Consider the following 19,132-nt stretch of genomic DNA (forward strand, 5'->3'; position numbering starts at 1 on the left):
AACTGTAAAAGTGGCAAGGAAACAGACACCGGCAGACAAAACAGCCCTCTCCTGTCTCCTTCCGCGAAGCCAGGGCGCCTCACAGCGGCTGCCGCTGTGTCATCGACGCTTCCGGCTTCAAGATTGCGTCATTTGAGAGCGTCCCGCGAAGACGCTGGCTGCAAGCTTGTGCGCGGCCTACGACTTCCGGCCATGAGGCGGGTCTTCCGGCCTCCTCCAAAATAATTTCCGTCAGGGACCGGAAAATCCTCCCGGATAGCCTCAGGGGTGTCCTATGAGTGGAGGTGAGGTTTGGGCGACCGGCCCCCGTCCGTCCGCGGCTTGCTGCGCGCCGCAGCCCGCAGCTCCCGGTGTCGGCGCGGATCGGCGGCGGCCTTGAGGCGCCGGGGCAGCGGTGGGCATGTCGTCGGGCCTCCGCGCCGCAGACTTTCCCCGCTGGAAGCGCCACATTGCGGAAGAACTGAGGCGCCGGGACCGGCTGCAGAGACAGGCGTTCGAGGAGATCATTCTGCAGTGTGAGCCGCACGCGCCGGCCCGGGGCGGGGGAGCGGCGCGGCGCGGCAGTGGGAACCCGGGGCCGACTCCGCCCGCGCGCATGGCGGCCTCTTCGGGGACCTCGCGCCCCGCGCGCCCCAAGATCCTTCAGCGCTTTCCTTCTTTCTTTGGCTTTGGGCGGCATCGTGGAGGGTTCCCCTGCCTTGTTCCTTCCACGCGGGCGTCGTTTGTGGTTGTAAATCTCAACAAACCACTCGGCATGGATGCGTTTAGGTAGTCAGGCTCCAAAAACATCCTGTCTAAGGGATCAAGTTGGAGATACACACTGACTTTAAGCATTAATTCGAGAGATGAACATTCTCTTCGGAGTGCTGTGAAACGAATGGTTTTTGATTTCTCAGGGCCTCTTTTTTTTTTTTTTTTTTTTTTTTTGTATACATTTTGAGTTTGATGATTTCTCTGTTGGATCATATGGCTTTTGCTATAAATGAAAGCCTTAAGTGAGAAAGAAGTGATTTCGTGATTTCTTTGCTCTTTTAAGGATAGAAAGTATCCTTTTTTTTTGGGGGGGGGGGTTGGTTGGTTTTGGTTTTGGTTTTTTGAGATAGGGTTTCTCTGTGTATTCTTGCTGTCCCTGAGCTTCCTACAGAGACCAGGCTGGCCTCGAACTCGCAGATATCCACTGTTGTGCTGAGATTAAAGGCATGTGCCATTGTGCCCGACCAATCTTTTGTATTCTAAAGGTGGGTTCTCAGCACTTTGGTGCCTCGTGTTCCCAATTTTGCCAGTCTATTTGACAGTTAAGCGAAGATGACAACCCTTCAGTCCTGAGGTTCCCATCTGCTTCTTGAGATAACCTGGGGGAAAAAAATCTTCCTAAGTTTTGGTGAAATATTAATTCTGTTGTTTGCGTTCCATTTGGGATAAATCGGTAGTCTCCAGGCTTATCTGCACGTTAGAATCACCTGAGGATCTGTTAAAAAACATTTGAAAATCAAAGACACCTGAGACTAATGAAGCCAGTATAAGTGGCAGAGCATAACTACTGCTTTCTATGCTTCCTAAGTAGTTCTTATTTGCACACAAGTTTGAGCACTTTATTAAATAATTGGCATGTATTATTTCATCTTAAATTCTGTGAAGCATCAAGGTCAGCAGTGATTGAGTAACATCTTTGGAGTTGCATTGGTTCAATGGTGGGGCTGGGATTCGATTTTTTATGTGTTTTTTTTTAATTTATTGATTTTAGTTTTAAGATACTTTTGCATATTTTCTTCTTGGATCTCCCAAGAAATGGTCCTTTCAAAGTCAAACTGGGTTGGAGGCCTCACTCTCTCTTTACTGACCACTTCACTTTTCTGGTGTGATGCCTCTTTAAAATGGGAATGAAGAGATGCCCTGCCTGCTTCATAAAAACAGTGTAGTGTGTATAAGGGCTGTAAACACCATCTGTTTGATGAAACATAGATGTCACAGAGACAAATTGAATTGTTTTATTAATTTCAAAACTGGATGTCCTGTTGGTAGGAGGATGTAGGAACCATTTGAACAATCAGAGATGGGGGATATTTTAAATAATGAATATTCTTTCCAAGTTCTGGAGGGATGAGCTGAGATGAATTGGTGATCTGGTCCTTAAATAATACTACCTGCTTGGAGCAGAGGAAGCTGGAACAACCAGCAATAACCACAGAAGAATTTTCTTGTTTTTATAACTCTAGAGGTGGAATCTGAGCTTGCTAGGTTACTGAAGGCACTAGATAGAATGTGAGGCTGTAATTTAGGAAGTGAATGTTACTGTCCCACCCTACTCTAGGCTGTTACATGGTAGTATTTGTGTCAGTTTAAGGAAGGTGCTGGATAGCATGGATGGTAGGGCTGGTCAGTTCTATTGGGGCAGCCTCTGTGATCCTACTGAAAGAATATATGTTTAGGTTGGTCAGGTTAATTAATGGCTGTTTGAGGACTCGGGAGAAGAGAAAACAATACGGGAGGCCAATGGAGCAGGTTGGACAAACATTTTTTGCTTGCTTAAATCTTCATAGGCCAGGGCATTGGGCGTATCTTTTCCAGTTTGACTATGACCCAGTTCATTCTAGCTTTCTCAGGCCAGTCCTTCTGGCCATTTATCTTGTGTTTGCTGTGTAGTTCTGTCTGAGCCTGAAGACAAACATGAAAAGAGGCCTTGGGTAGGCATAGGTTCCTTACAGAGCCTTCTCTGTAAGATTAAAAGAGCCCTCCTAAATGCCTGTGTCCTTTAAAAGTCCTGGCCACCCTTATCACAGGGTGTCCATCTATGGTAAAAACTAATTGGCACCAGATTTTTGTCTTTTTGTCATCTATTCAAGGAACCACTTCCTCCTAAAGTTCACCAAATGTAGGAAAAAGTTGCCTGCACTTCCATTTTCAAGAAGTGGGACTACCACCATGCCCAGCTTTTGTTGTATTTCGGATTTGTAACCACCTTCTTTCAAAGCTCTGCAAGGTTCCTGTGGTCATTTTCTCGTTCTCCTTGGTGACGTTGGGACTCAGAAAGTGGTGCTTTAGTTTTGAGACTGGCTGACTTTGTAACCCAGACTGGCATCCCAACTGAGATCCTTTTTAAGCCCCACAGAGTGCTGAGATTGGAGGCATAGCCCCTGACGCAGAGCTGCCTTTTGATGTGCTGAGGTGTATCTCCCGTTTCTCCCCCAGGCACAAAAAGGGTTCTTTTACCAACTGAGAATTTTTTCTTTTTTACCAGTTCTGTGTGGCTTTGAGCCCAGAGACCTCAGAGCACATTCTCTCCCTAGTAATCTCATCAAATACTAGGAAAACTAGATCCTGGGGAAGAGAATCTTAAACCTCACTTTTTTACCTTCCCATTGTGTATTTTGCACAGCTCCACGTGAATCGTTTTCTTTCTGTTAATTTGCTTTTTGTTATAGCACTGTAGGACCTTTTGTGGCGGGATCACTCCCATTTCTGCCCCTTCAGAGCCCCCTCAATCAGACCTTACTGGACTGTACCTTTATCCCTGACTGTGTCTTTCAAGCTCCGTTGCTCCGTCTGTTCTTTTGAATTCCTGTAATATTTACTATCTCTTATGGGCAAAAAGAACTTGTTTTATTTCCAAAGTTTTTCCTATAGAGTTTAGACATAAACCATCCATTTGCCTGAGCAAGAAGCCTCCCACTGGTCTTTGACATCTTTCTAATTCAAGTTTTTCATGTAATTGTCTGCTTTTACAGCCTTTTATTCCATCAATGCCAATAAGAAGTTTAACTATTTCACAATTACACCTTTAATCCCAGCACCCGGGAGGCCAAGGTAGGCAGATCTCTGAGTCTGAGGACAGCCAGGTCTACACGGGGAAACCCTGCTGGGGGAGGGGTAAATAAATAAAGTCTAAATATTTCATCTTTTTTTTTTTTCCTGTGTTGGCTCCAATCTTTATTTCTAACCATTAGACTTTCTGCTTTTCCCAGTGCCTTGATCTAAACAGTAGTTAAATAGAGTGATTTCATTTTGCTGCAATGCATGGTGTCTTGTTCCTACTCTTGAGGTGGAAAACAGTAGCCCTGGAGGAAGGAAGCAATTTTGGTTTTCTCCATAGGGGTCATTCTTGCAGGTGTGTGTCCATGGGTTTCTGCATCTGAGGAATTAAGTTCCTAGATTGCTACAAGTTGTGACCAAGCGTCCACAAATATTTTGACAGCTAATAATGATGACACATGCTCAGGTATCTGGTGCTTTTTTGGTCCCAAGCTTTGTAAGATATATGCATGGTACAATAATTTATTTTTCTTTTTATATATATAGATACCAAGCTGCTGGAAAAGTCAGATCTTCATTCAGTATTGGCCCAAAAACTACAAGCTGAAAAGCATGACATACCAAATAGGCATGAAATAAGGTATTCTGAAATAAATTTATATTGTATTTTTTATTTGAAACTTGTCTTAGTGTTCTCTTGTGCATCTTTGTTTGTTTGTTTTCAAGGCAAGGCCCCCACACTATAGCCCAGGCTAGTTTTGAACTTGTAGTGATCCTTCTTCAGCTTCCCACCGGCTAGGATTATAGGAGTACACCAGCATGCCCTACTCAGTTATCCCTTTTTTAAAGTAAAGAGACACTATTTTCAAGCCTAGTTTTTCTCAGTTTTCTTCAAATAAAAACTAAAATCATGTAACTAAAATAGTTGTTCATAAGACACGTACACACACAGTCTTAAAAGCCTGGTCAGTATAGTGTTACCAAGTTGAGAACATTCTCAAGCCCTGTTCATAGGGCATCTATGTCAGTCTCTTCTAACCCACTGGGCTCTACTTTTTGAATAATCAGAAACAAGAACTAGGTCTGGTGTTAAACACCTGTAATTCCATCAGTTGGGAGGCAGATGCAGGCAGATCTCTTGTTCAAAGCTGAATTGTTCTACATATTAGGTTCCAGGCTAGCCAAGGCTACGTAGTGTGATCCTGCCTTTTTCTTTTCTTTTTTTTTTTTTTAAGGTGAATAATTAGAAACAAGTGGGTTCTTGAGTAGCCTTTCTGAGCCTTGTTAAAACAGGACTAACTAGCAAATGAACAGATTACTTTTTATTGTAGTTCTGTTTGATACTTTTTGGAATGCTTCTTTCAACTTTAGCTTGTGAAATTAAATTAGCAGATTGCAGCAGGCTTTTATTTTTCTTTTAAGAATTAGATTGGAAAAGTAGCAGGATGGGAAGGTAAGTCCTGATAAATATCCACAAATGTTCATGTGGAATGTTTGACTTGTTTACTGGGCCCCCTCATGCAAAGCCATACTTTAGTACAAATTGGGTTCAGAGTTCTTCTGGCCTCTCTCCATACTGTCTGTGTCATCTGCATAGTTGGTGGCTTGTATAAGAACAGTGCCCATTATTAATAAATAAATCTATACTATTTTTGCATGTTGACACCTAGTAATTGTTTAAAACAAGGCAGCTAACTTGGGTTTTAAAACAAATGATAGGTGTGGCCTACCATTTACTTCAGCCTGTAAATGCATCTTCCATGTAGCCTTCTTTCGACCTGGCAAGATGGTCATCTGGGAGATGACATGGTAGGAAAAAATCCTAAAGAAGAGATGGCTCTGCCTGGCTTTACTTAATCACAATTCAGGAGATCTTGTCTGTGTGGCCTGAAGAGTGGTTTTTAAGAGTGGTGTTGCAGTGATCTGGATAATTTTCATTACAGGAAATGCTGTTTTACCTTGTTCTCTAAATTCAGTTATCTAAAACATTGTATTTCTTGTCTGGGTAAGCTCTTTAGTTGTGGGTTGTTGTTGTTTTTGTTTTTTGTTTTTTTGAGACAGCCCTGGCTGTCCTGGAACTCGCTCTGTAGACCAGGCTAGTCTCAAACTCAGAGATCCACCTGCCTCTAACTCCCAAGTGCTAGGATTAAAGGCATGCTACAGCACTCCCAATATCTGGTAAGCTCTGGTGACTGACCTAATTAGGTTTCCATTTCTGTCATAAAGACTATAATCAAAAGCAACTTGGGGAGGAAAGGGTATATTTGGCATATATACATCCCAGTCATAATCCATCATAGAGAGAAACCAACATAGGAACTCTGGCAGGACAGGAACCTGCAGGCAGCAACTGCAGCAGAGGCTTTGGGGGAAGCCTGCTCCCCATGGATCACTCAGCTTGTTTTTTGGTACACCCCAGGGCCACCTGCCCAGGGTTGACACCACTCATGGTAGGCTTGGCCCTAACTCATTAATCAAAATGTCCCATATACTTGCCTACAGGGGCCCCTTTACATTTGGGGTTTCCTCGTAAATGACCCAGCATGTGTCGAGTTGATGAAAACAATCAGCAAGCATAGTGACTATATTCCTGTATCAACGATTTGATTCGCTTGGGAAGGTGTTTTAAATACAGACTTAATTCTTTATTGTCCAAATTTTACTAGTGTGGTGGTTTTACTGGAAATCTATCTTTTTCCACAAACATCCATCATGAGCAAGTCAGTCCTGAGTGCCTTGTTTCCATTACTGGTGTCCTTTCCACAAGTTGTCTGGGGTTCCCCTTTTCCTTCTCTATCCACTCTGTCACCCAGGCTTTTGGTTCTTTACCTCAGGCTTGTAATTCTGTCCAATGGCTTACATTTATTTTGCCACCACCTTCTTCATTCCTCAACTATGGCTAGAGTCTCTCTAGACTTGTGACTCTAGTGTGGCCAGGCATTGGGAGTTGTGGAGGGGAGAATTAAGAGTCTACTTTGTAGAGTCAGAAGCTAAACCAGGGACCAGCACAAAAGGATGTTTGCTTGGAAATGTGTTAAGAGTGTTCACAGAAGGTATCAGTCCTTCGTTGTGTTGTAAGTAGAAGAAAGCCAGTGGTCCCAGAGCAGGGAGTGGCCTGTCCTTTCTTGCCTTGTCCCTGGCAGTTATGTTGGGTGCTGTGTCTATCTGCAAGTCCCCTCAACCTGCTGTTTTTGTCTGCAGTCAGCCATCCTAGGAAAACCCCCTCCCAATCTTGTGTGAGGAATGACTTGATTTTCTTACTACTTTGATTTTATCAGCCTTTCTTTCAAATGCTAGCCCATAGGCTAGAAGGAGTGCATTTGATGCTTTGTACATTCCATGCTGCTTTGCATTCAGAGAAAGATCTGGTGAGATTCTTTGTAATCACTCAGTGTCGTTACAGATAGCTTTACACAGGTTGGTCTACTTTGTTGTCTACTGGTTTCTACTTCTTGGGGTAAGATTGGAGAAGTTGCCTAAAATGGTGAGATAATTAAATATTTATGCTTGGCTGTATGATTAGAAATCCAAGTAAAAGCAGGGCCTCTCTATTTGACCCTGGCTTTCCTAGAACTCAGTATGTAGACAAGGTTAGCCTTGAATTCACAGAGATCCTCCTGCCTCTGACCTCCTGCTTCTGCTGGCATTAAAGATGTGCACCACCATGCCCAGCTTTTTATGCTGCTCTTGGTCCTCATCCCTCCCCTTTTGCATCCTGAATCTTAAGAAGTAGGTTGTTTTCTCTTCCTTTAAGTGTGAGTGTTCTAGTTACTGTCCAGCCTTCTTCCTTTTTTCTTTTCTTTGTGTTTTTTTGTTTGTTTGTTTGTTTTGTTTTTTTAAAGAACAGAGTCACTACTAATTATGTGTATCCAGAGCCTCTCTTGAACCATGAGTATTCAGTTGTACTCAGCCAAAATTTTGCAGAATCTTTGAAATAAGTGTTTATTTCTGTGCAAATGCTGCACAGAAAATAAAGAACCAGATCCTGGGACACTGGCCCTTCAGCTACTGGGAGCAGGGCTGGGTAGCACTTGTCAAAAGTGTATAGTTGCCACACCTGATCAGAGCTATTGATAGTTCTTTGTTTTCTCTTGAGCTTTGGGACTGGCAGGCATTCCTTGAGGAGAAATGGTTACTTCTGTATCTGTTTGGGTTTGTCTAGATATTTCTCTCAGCATGGTTTAGTGGCCCTGGAGGTTTGTCGTTGTGGTATTTAAGTCTGGGTTTCCACATAGTTTGTCTTGCCAGCAGCGGTTAACTGATTAACTTGCTTTATCTCTGCCCCTCCACCATTCTACCTTTATAATTTGGAGCCTTTCATTGCTTTTCATCATGGTCTTATTTCTGAGGTAGTACCAAATATCTGACAAAGTTCCCTAAACAAAATTATTGTTGTGGAGACCTGTACAGCTGCAGCCTCGTGCACATCTGTATGCTGACCTTACTTACCTGTGACCTTCAGTGTGGGTTTCTGTAACAGAATCCTGTCCTCACCTAGGCCTGCTCTTCCCCCAGTCTTGCCATACAATTAATGATACCTGGTTAGCTCAGGTGCAAAGCCCTGAGTCATCCTTGATTCCTGTCCATCTCTCATTCCCTATATCCAAGTACTGTAGGCACACACTTCAGGATGGGTTAGACTTTGAACTGTGTCCATGGCACCTCTTGTGGTGAACTGCCTTCTGTAGTGGGGTTACCCAATGTCTTGCTAATTGGTCTCACTGTTTCTGCTCCTGCCTTAGTACCCACTCCCCACCCCAGCCTACTTAAACCCTTCCTAAGTGAGTGAGTGCCACCCTACAGTCCAGAGGAGGGGGAAGCTCAGCATAACCTTGCTGTCTGTGTCTTGGCACTTGTTTCTTTTACTAACACTTTGCCCCTCCCAGGTCTGTAGTGTGTTGCAGCCTCTACTCAGAGCATCCTTCTCTAGGCAAAGGTGAGCACATATCCTTCGTTTTTTTTCTGGTCACCTTAGAGAAGCCGTTTTCCCTTCCTTCCCTCGTTTGTGCTTGTTCTGCCTGTCTGTCTGAGAGCAGCCTCTGGCACCAGGCTGGTGTGCAGATACTTGTAATGAGTAAGCTGTGCTTGTGTTTGGTTTACTAACACCAGTCTCCTGCTTTCTACCCATAATGGCTCAAGATTTGCTACTGTTTCAGGTGCCAAAATGGTTTGATAGGTTGCACAGGTTTAAATTCTGGAGTTATTGCTTTATTTTCTAGTTGGAAAGGTCTGGAATCTGATTCTTTATTTCATTCTTCTCTTTTGCATGTTTTCTTCATATGGCTGATTGTGGTTTAGTCCTGGACATGATGGTGCGTGGAATGATAGTCAGCTACAAGAAATGGCCCAGTTGAGGATGAAACACCAGGAAGAGCTGACTGAACTGCATAAGAAGCGTGGGGAGGTAAAGAAAGGCCCTCTGCTCTTATAGGACCCTCTGGAAAGAGGCAGAAAAACAGTCACTTAACTGACACTTTGCAGTAATCTGATCTAATTTGGCATTACAAATGCTCCACGAGGCAGGGGGTCAGGTGGGAGGTGGAGGGGGCCAGCAGAGAGGAAACCATCAAGCAACATGAAGCCTATTAACAGGAGGTGAGTCAAAGCCAGATTACTGCTCTTAGCAGCATAGGAGAAACAGTAGGAAAATCAAAGAGAAAAATATTTACTGTGTGATCCTGTAAAGGCCTTCCTGACGCATCAGCTTTTAAGTGTGACCCCCTCAAATAGAGTCACTGAGGGTGGGTGCTTTACCTGTCTTACATAAGACAGCAGTAGATGAGAAAATGCCTTGACTGTGTTCAGCTGGCTCAGTTACAAGGTAAAAGGGTAGACAGTGTCCTGCAGCACAAACTTGAAGCTAACAAAGAAGAGGAAGCAGACAGCCCCCAAAGGCCCTCTGCCTACTTTGCAGCCATCTCCTTTTTTCTGTTTAACTTTACCTACCCACAGGTACTTCTTCCTAAAACTTAAGAAAATAGTGTCCCGTTAAGTAGCTTGTGGTTGAGAGTGAGTCAAAAGTCTCTTATTTATGAAAGTATTCTTTAACTTCCAGTTAGCTCAGTTGGTGATTGACCTGAATAACCAAATGCAGCAGAAGGACAGGGAAATGCAGATGAATGAAGCAAAGTAAGTAGAGACCATGTCTTCTGGGGTCTGGCTCTTGGTCACACATTGGTTGTGCTGTACTCTGAGCAGGGCTGGTGGCCACATTGTTTTCAGGAAGAATTTTAATGCAGTGCTTGCAATCTGGGGCTCTTCTAAGAAAAGCAAGGGCAGTGCCTTGGCCTCCTAGATGTAGGACATCTGCCTAAGGAAGTAATGATGGCCCTTGCAAGTGAATGTTACAGAGGCATTCTCAGTTCTCCTTGGCCACTGTGTGTGGTCACCAGTGTCCAAGCACACATCTGTTGGGGTGGTGGAAGATATGTTTGTGAGCAGAAAGATTATTAACATAACAAGAATTCTGACAGACAAGAGAAACAGACTCAGACCTAGTGCCTTAGAGCTGTGGAGAGAGAGGTCCTTGCAAGGCCCTTTGCCACTTGGGAAATGCCTAGAGCTTCCCCTTTCGTCAGGTCCTGTTTTCCCAAAAGTAGCTGTTACTGGCTAATTGTGGTCAGTAGGCACTTTGTCCTGTGTGTTTGCTAATAGAACTGCATACCAAGGAGCTAAATGGGCAGGTATGGTGGCCCATGTTCTCACTGCTCCTTACTCAGGCCCACCTAGGTGGCACTTGGCTATTTGCTCTGGCTGTGGTTACATGGCTCCGATGAGAGAAAGCTCCTCTCAAATTGTACTTTCAGAATTGCAGAGTGTTTACAGACCATCTCTGACCTGGAGACAGAGTGCCTGGACCTGCGCACCAAACTGCAGGACCTTGAGATAGCCAACCAGACCCTGAAGGATGAGTATGATGCCCTGCAGATTACTTTTACTGCCCTAGAGGAGAAACTGAGGAAAACTACTGAGGAGAACCAGGAGCTGGTCACCAGGTGGATGGCTGAGAAGGCCCAAGAAGCCAATCGCCTTAATGCAGAAAATGAGAAGGACTCCAGGTAGGATGTATGCTGCAGTTAGTGGGCTCGGGGTTAGTGGAGCAGAACCTGGTTTTTTGGGGGAAAAACATGGTCGGCAGTTATCAGTGTGGTGGAGGTGGTGGAGGAGTCATGAACCAGAAAACACTAGCTAAATTAGAAATTCTGGAATCGGAGAAATTTGCATTTGTTAAGAACATTTGCAGCTGAGCAGAGGGATAGACTGTTTGGGACATACTGTATTCCAAAATACATGCTATTCTAGTAGCATGTCCTTGTTGCGTGCTCCCCGCTCCTACCTCCAATTTCGTGAAGCTATTTAGACCTGGACAAAAATTGTGTTTCTGTTAGTATGTAAGAAGACTATAGTTTAATCTTGGGAATTAAAAATTGGAATTCCAGGCTGGAGAGATGGCTTAGCGCTTAAAAGAGTATTGTCTACTCTACAAGGAGACCCAGGCTCAATGTGCAGCACCTACAATGCAGTTCACAACTGTCTGTAACTTCAATTCCAGGGTACCTGACAGCCTCACACAGACATGCATGCAGTCAGAACACCAATAAAATAAATATAAATAAAAATAAATAAGTCTAAAAGTGAAATTCCTAGATCATCATCTTTTTAATACAGTGAAGTCTGGTTAAGATTTATGCCAGGAATTAAAAAATGAGTCACTGGTGTGTCAGTTAAATGCATTACATTGAATAAAGAATTTATAACCATTTCCACAAAGGCCTGATAAAAATCCCATAAATTGAGGACATCGACAACAAAGCTTTTGAAAAGAACACCTGTCTGACCAGCATCTAATACTTGTTTTAATAGGGAAGCCTCCCATCTACATAGTAGGAACTTGTATCTGTGTGACAAGACATGCAGGAATTTAGAACATACATGTATGCAAATGTAGGTGCTGATGATATATTCATGGTCAGGGTTCACTATTACACATACTTCCATTCAGACAGCAAGACCAAGGCCACACTTAAATACATCTATCTGGAAAATCGCCATATAAGTCCTAAGGACTAATGGTTAGTGCCTGCGCTGCCATGTTGCATACTCACATTAGTGGAAATATGAAGTCCTAAAGGTCAAGTTAGAAAACAAATGATTGCTGATTATTTTATGGAGAGTTCCTAGATAGAAATATTAAAGGGTGACAGTAAAGTTGTTGGATTTCTTAATATCCAAGAACAGCGAGTTAAGAAATATTCTTTATATTTCATTACTGTGTGCATGTTCTGTGTGCTCGAACACTAGATAAGGGAAAGCACATACCACGGTGCGCGTGTGGAAGTTAGACAGCGCCTTTGTGGAGTCAGGAACGCAGACTCAGCTAATCAGACTTACACAGCAATCACCTTTCCCCACTAGGCCAGACCTGCTCTTTTAAAAGACAGTGTTCTTTGTGCAGTCACCAGGAAGAGAGGCATGACAAGCAGCAGTGCTGTGGCATGCAAAGATGACAGAAAGGTTTGCCAGGAAGCAAGCGTGTTGTGGAAGCACGTGGCACCGTCTGCTGCGGACAGCTTTACCTAGCCATTTGTTGACTTCATCCCAAGGAAGTAAGACAACTCATTCACAAATGGTTGCTCAGGGTGGCACATTATTCATAGTGGAACAATTAGGTCCTCACATTTATGTTGTGACTTGAGACATTTATGATTACGTATTTTAGGGGGTTTTTGTTTGTTTGTTTGCTTTTTTTTTTTAATCTATGTATTTTATTTCCGTGTGCTCTGTCTGCATGTATGCCTACACACCAGAAGTACTCTTAACTGCTGAACATTCTTTCCAGCCCTGGTTTTTTGAGATTGTCTTTCTGTGTAGTGCTGGCTGTCCTGGAACTAGCTTTATAGGCCAGGCTTTACTCTGCCTTCCAGGTGCTGAGATTAAAGGGGTGCACCACCACACCCAGCTTTAACATTATGTGTTTGAGGAGCAATTCATACCACCAAGAATTTGAGATTACAAAACTAGAAATATGAAACAAAATGTTCTGCTTTTACTTGGAGTGGTGAGAGCTGTGGGGTTTTTTTTTTTCTTTGTTTGTTTGTTTGCTTTCTTACTTGTTTCTTGTTTTTATATTTTCTACCTTTCTAAAGTTTTGTTTTACAACTAGGGGCTAAACTTACAGGTCTTACACATGCTGGGCAGCTGCCACACTCTCACCGCTGAAACTTGTATTAAGAAAAAAATGAGCTTTCCTTTGCATCGTTGCTGTGTTTCATGTGCATTTCTATTTATTAAGTAGTTAAGCTTGTGCCTTAGCTTTCTTGGGCACAGTGAGGGTCATGAGGACCCCAGGGGATCTGGAAGTGGCATTATGTGACTGCAGGTGTGGACCCTGAAAAGTGAGTTGTATAGAAGTGTGGCCCCTTGCTGTGCCCTCTCTGCTAGCCTTGACTTGGTATTATCTTTTTCTTCTAGCAGTGTTGGTTGGCTTGGGTTGTTACAGTGCACACTGACTGGGGATGGTTGTTCCTGTTCTGTCTCCATAGTAAATTATCTGTCTCCAGAGCCCAGCACAATAGTTGCTGTAAAAGATGCATTCAGAGGCCATCCAGACTATCAAAGAAGCATAGTCTGAATGGATTCTAGGCTGGAGAAAGAAGAGGCCTCAGGGTCCACCAGCAACTTCCTTCCCTGTAGAATACTGTTAAACCCCGAGTCCAGGTAGCTTTCAGCTATGAGAATGTTTTGATAAAGTATATTTTTGTGTGTTGTTAAACTTAATTTTGTTTTTGTTTTAAAGATTTATTTACTTATTATGTATATAGTGTTCTGCCTGCATGTATGCCTGTGGGCCAGAAGAGGGCACCAGATCTTATAGATGGTTGTGAGCTACCATGTGGTTTCTGGGAATTAAACTCAGGGCCTTTGGAGGAGCAGCCAGTGCTCTTAACCTCTGAGCCATCTCTCCAGCCCTTAAACTTAATTTTCATCCTTTACAGAAGTTAAAAATGCAAGGCAACCTTCAGGCTATATAGCCTTGTTCCTTTCCAAGATTCTGATAAGCCATTTTAGAGGGCTTTTCTACATTAGAGAATTTTCATTAGGGGAGTGAGCTTAAAAGAAATTTCAAGCATTTCTTTATTGTAGCTCAAAAGCAATGTTAGGGGTCCAGCAGTACAGATTAACACTCAAAAGACACCAGGTGCCAAGAGTAACAGCCTGAGTTTGCCCCCTGGTGGCCAGCATCGTGGGAGAAGAACCAACTCCTGCAAGTTCTCCTCTGTCCTCAGCATATGAACCCCCTGCAGTTCCCCATGTGCAGACACACAGGTGTTGGGGTAAGGTCATTCACAGGTAAAATTGCCAGGGACGTGAGGAGACCACCTTGGCTAAAAAGTAGGGGTTCCTAAATTTAAGCCTTGGAAAGGGGAGACATGATTCTGAGAGGCTTGCCGATGCCAAGACTCTGCCTGGTCTTAGTTACAGTCCTGTATACTTGGGCAGTCCAGAGATTTCAGGGTACCTTGCTTGGGAACAGTGATACAGTTGTCCTTGGTGTCAGTAGGTCCCACATCTGCAGACTGTATATAATTGTTTGCATTTCCTTGGGCATCCTAAGTCATCTAGAGATAATGGTAGGATGTGCATAAATTGTATGCAAGAACTGTGCTGTTGTATTTAAGACTTGAGCTTCTGCAGACTATAATAGCCATTGGGTTTTTTCTTATTTTTGTGTAATGGGTGGGTTAATAGATAATTCACTACAGGAAGCTAAGTCATAGCCATAACTAGCTCTGGGATCAACTTGAATCAACTTTTTGTCCTCAGCAGCCCTGAGTCTTTGCAGGCCAGTTTTCTTTTGTGAGATAGTGTGCATTTTCCACAGTTCACAGGTGGCTCCCACAAAGGGATTTAACTCAGATCGTTATTAGGCTTGGTGGCAGATACCTTTTCACTGACCCTGGAGCCTTTTTATAATGGGGAATTTCATCAGTATTTAGGGTGGGTATTTAGATGTCTTTTGCCATCTTAGCTGCTATGTGAAAAGTCCTAACCCTTCCTTTGTGTGGGGAGGGGCAGGGCATGCTCAGGGTGTAGTGCTCTGTGACTGTGTTGCTCCTTTGAAATAGACTTGCTCACTTGAACCCACTGAAGTGAGGCTGGCACTGAGCACCAGACACCACTGGGGTTCTAGGCATGCAGCCATGCTGGGCCTTTAATATTGATGTTGGGATCTGAACTCTGGTCCTCGTGCTTGTGGCAGTGAATGCTCTTACCCACTGAGCCATCTCTCCAGTCCCGAACAGAACATTCAGATACACCTTTAGTACTAGAAGTTTGTTGAAAGTGAAATCTGGTGCTTTGCTAAGCAGGCATCAATTTACATTTTGATGTTTGTTTTTTGCAAACAGGAGGCGTCAAGCACGGCTGCAGAAAGAGCTTGCAGAGGCAGCAAAGGAACCGCTACCTGTTGAACAGTGAGTACAGAGAAGCTCATCAGAACTGTGCTCTTAATGATTTGTTTTGTGGCTTTATTTCTTTAAAAGCTAGAAAAGTTTTTATTATTATGAGGATTGGAGCTATAGCTGCAACCTGAAGTTAAATATTAAAGACAGAAAATAAAAACACGTTATATTTCCACCACTGAAAAGGTGGCATGCACACAACCACATCTGTTAATTTTTCTCTGGTGGCTTCTCATTGCACTTAGATTTCAAACCAGTAGTATATATTGACTTAGGACTTGCAGTTATATCACCAAATTACTTTCCAAGAACTGATTGTTGACAGCAGTCATCTGATTGTGACGAACTTCCTGCACAGAGAGCCGCCTTACTGTTTCTTGTAAACACTTGGATCACTGGCCTTCCTCTCATTAGACCTGTGGTCGTGTAACATGGGCTGTGGTTTCGTATCTTATTTTTGTCTGTGACCTTAGTGGAAGTTTGTCCAATTTTGAGGCATAGGTCAGGTCAGCAGTTTATTTGCAAAAAGAAATGAAATGGAATCAATTCTCCCTAGTCCACTAGCTAATGGAAATGAAGAGCCTGGTACTGGTAGCTCTGTGCTAAGTGATGGTTATTTCCATAACAATCCTCTCTGCTCTGATTCAAGATGGGTGTTCTGCTGGAATATGTTAGCTTCAGAGTTATGACCTTCTGTTACTTAAATGTGTATTGATTGCTGGGGCTGAGAGATGCTCAGCAGTTTAAAGCACTTGTTGCTTTTGCAGAGCACCTGGGTTCAGCACCCACATGGTGGCTCATAGCCACCTGTGTAGCTCCAGTTATGGGGCATCCAATGCCCTCTTCCAATGCATCACTCCCCAGGTACCCAGTGTGATGCATATATACATGCAGGCCAAACACACATAAATAAACTTAATTTTTTTAAAAAATAACTTTTATTGCTTCCTTTTAAGTAGAGTAGTTTAAAATACAAGCCATACACCTCCCCGCAAAAGAAATGATAGTTCTCATGCTAAACCTTTGCTCTAGAAGGAGAGAGTATGAATGCATGTGTGTGTCCTGACCGCAATGGAGAAAACTGGTCTTGGTGTGATTTTTTTTTTTTTTTAAACCCGAAAAGTTAATAGATAAGCCACCTAAAAAAAGAAAGAAAAAAAGGTCATGCCTTTGTCCCTTGTTTGAGAGTGTAACTGGGTGACACAATTAAGAGGCTAGGATCTCACATGGAAAGGGAAGAGTTGCTATAGAGGTTTTCAGAGAAATTTATGTTTTGGGACAGGGTGATGAGTTGGCAGAACCTGTTACTTTTGGGGACGTGGGCCTATGTACAAGTTCATATTGTTCCTCTTGCCATCTTTCTCCTGTGGCTCTCGAACTCTAGGTCTACAAAAGCCAGCCAAGTAGGAAATCAAGCCTAGCCTTGTTTTTATTCTCTTCTATACCCCAGCCAAGAGTGTGAGGCAGTAATCCTAGAGTAAATAAGGGAAAATAAATTTACTTAGTCATGGTTTAACTTGGTTGGTTTAACAGGTTCTTAGTTATATATGCTTATAATCCAAGTAATCATGGAAAGGGAAAAAAAATCTAGCTTTCAAATTCTTAAGAATCCAATCAGTAGGTGGTGAGCTCTTAATTTTTTAAGCTATTGTTTTTCCATGAAGATTGCAATCCAGTAGATCATTAAGACCAAAATAATTACTTGCCTTCTCCACAGTCAGGAAAGAATTACCTATAAGAATGTGTAGGAAGAGGACTTAGAGGTGCCTGGCATCGCTGGGATAAACAACAGAAAGGAGCATGTTAACAAACACCACAGGAAGGGTGCAGGCTCTCCAGCCATCAGAAGTACATTTGTTTTAAGTTTTTCTTTTGGAAAGTTATTCTGGTTGGCATTATTGGTTTGGAATAGGTAAAACAGTTTATGTTTCTCAAACATGATATAGTTCCCCTTGCTCATTTACCATCACTTTGCAACAAAGTCTCAGAGAGTCCATCACTAGAATGTGATACTGGCCTTTGCAGAGCTCCTGTTGGAGACAATGATAGATTCTCTCTCATTTGTTTCCAGAGATGATGACATTGAAGTCATTGTGGATGAGACCTCAGATCACACAGAAGAGACATCTCCTGTGCGAGCCATCAGCAGAGCAGCTACGTGAGTGGTCCAGCTGGGTGGGGAAAGGCGAGCTCCAGCATCAGTGTGACTTTGATTTGTGGACATGACATGAGAATCTAGTCAGATGTACTGAGTCCCCAAGCCTGTTCCACCCCACAGAGAGGAGAGTGGGAGGGAAATACAGTACAAGTGGCCTGGCATTCCTAACACAAACGCGTGTAATAGCCTCCTGAGAGATGGGTGAACCATTAAACTTTTGTATGCACAGTGATTGTCCAGATCCCAGGACACAAGGGTAGACATTGTAGGATTTTGCTTAAATAGGCTGAAAGACTGCATAGGATTTATTATTTACACCCAGAAGTTTAGGTGAGTTAGGCAGACTCCTTGTCATATTCGGGAACATCAGGTTAATCCGGGGGAGCCGTGTTTCTTGAGACTGTGGGCTGGGTTCTACCTTCTACCTCCTTAATATTTTCTGGTGGTTCAAATGCTGTGTTGAATTTGTCTTGGCTGGGATTTGGGAACGAAAAGTCTATTCCCAGCTACATATGTTTAGGGGCTGTTTTGATTTGGGGGCAAAACGTTTCTAAGGTTTAAACCTATCCTCCCCTCCTCTTTAGTAAGCGACTCTCGCAGCCTGCTGGAGGCCTTCTGGATTCTATCACTAATATCTTTGGGTAGGTTAGAAGACCTTCACCTTTCCTTTTAAAAATGTGTGAATATACCTAAGCATATATATGTGATGTATTACTTTTAATGTACACCAGAATTTCAGTGGTGCCAAGAACATGGATGCCTTAATTCAGCTTGTCATTTAGCTTCTTCTTTTCTGCTACTTCCTTTCTCTTTATCTTGCTGCGAGCTGATCTATGGCCTTTCCCTTTAGTCTGTCCGAATCTCCCCTTTTGGGACACCATTCTTCTTCTGATGCTGCCAGGTGAAAATATTACCCTCTCTCAACCCAGCATGTGAGTGTGGGTTATTGATAATCGTGCTGATCACGCTGTGCTGCCCGTAATCATCGATGTCTACACGCTAACCAGGATGCTTTGCATGCTCCTAGGAATGAATGCTGGAGCCCTTGAGCAGGGCAGTCAGGTTAAGCTTCGTGCGGTCATCATGCTCTTGATGCTCTTCCTCTTGGCATGTGTTTGACTCTGCCATGACCACAGTGTAAAAGCTGAAGGTAGTGGTAATTAGGCATGGAAATCAGCTTAAAATAGTGTTTCAGAGTGCCAGAGGTTCTCCTCTGTGCCAGCTGGTGTGTAGGTTGAGAACATTTTACCTCAGTTTACTGACAGGGCAAGTGACTTTTGTTCAAGACTGCTTCAGTGCTGAGTTTTGGAGCCCATGAGATAGCAAAAAAAAAAAAAAAAAGTGTGTTAACTCTTGTCATTGTAGTGAGATGCTATGAATCTTGAATTTTGGAGGGTCTAGAAAGACAACAGCTGTTATCACAGGCACACTGCTTACCCAAGGTCATTGTTAAGGCCTATCTGGCAGTTCGGTAGACACTGATCCTGTACAGTTTTATATAATGTCTGCCTTTGTGTTGTTCCTTAGGAGACGCTCTGTCTCTTCCATCCCAGTCCCCCAGGACAGTGTGGATACTCATCCTGCTTCTGGTAAAGATGTGAGAGTCCCAACTACTGCCTTGTATGTCTTTGTAAGTATGCTTTGTACCCAGAGCCCTCTGCACCTGGGATGGTAGCAGGATTTGAAACTGAAGGGTCCTTTGGGGCTGCATCTAGACTTTGTATTGCTAACCTGCTTTGACCTGCCAGCCTTGTGACCTGTG

At 43.3% G+C, this 19,132-nt stretch overlaps 1 protein-coding gene across 3 annotated transcripts in view; it reads left to right on the forward strand.

Annotated features, from left to right (window-relative positions):
* Positions 1-208: 208 nt before the first annotated feature.
* The window catches only part of Atg16l1 (autophagy related 16 like 1), a 37,641-nt gene continuing 18,717 nt past the window's right edge, over positions 209-19,132 (forward strand). The window contains exons 1-10 of one of the 3 annotated variants that reach the window (XM_021644608.2): positions 209-515; positions 4,297-4,390; positions 9,049-9,154; positions 9,806-9,879; positions 10,557-10,808; positions 15,159-15,224; positions 17,284-17,370; positions 17,955-18,011; positions 18,221-18,271; positions 18,898-19,000. In XM_021644608.2, coding sequence (XP_021500283.1) covers positions 401-515; positions 4,297-4,390; positions 9,049-9,154; positions 9,806-9,879; positions 10,557-10,808; positions 15,159-15,224; positions 17,284-17,370; positions 17,955-18,011; positions 18,221-18,271; positions 18,898-19,000 — 1,005 coding nt within the window. In that variant the 5' untranslated portion in view covers positions 209-400. The remainder of the gene's footprint in view (positions 516-4,296; positions 4,391-9,048; positions 9,155-9,805; positions 9,880-10,556; positions 10,809-15,158; positions 15,225-17,283; positions 17,371-17,954; positions 18,012-18,220; positions 18,272-18,897; positions 19,001-19,132) is intronic. The other 2 variants (XM_021644610.2, XM_021644611.2) reach the window with 2 other exon arrangements.

Source organism: Meriones unguiculatus, chromosome 15 (genome assembly GCF_030254825.1).
Source record: "Meriones unguiculatus strain TT.TT164.6M chromosome 15, Bangor_MerUng_6.1, whole genome shotgun sequence".
In the NCBI taxonomy this organism is placed as follows: Eukaryota; Metazoa; Chordata; class Mammalia; order Rodentia; family Muridae; genus Meriones; species Meriones unguiculatus.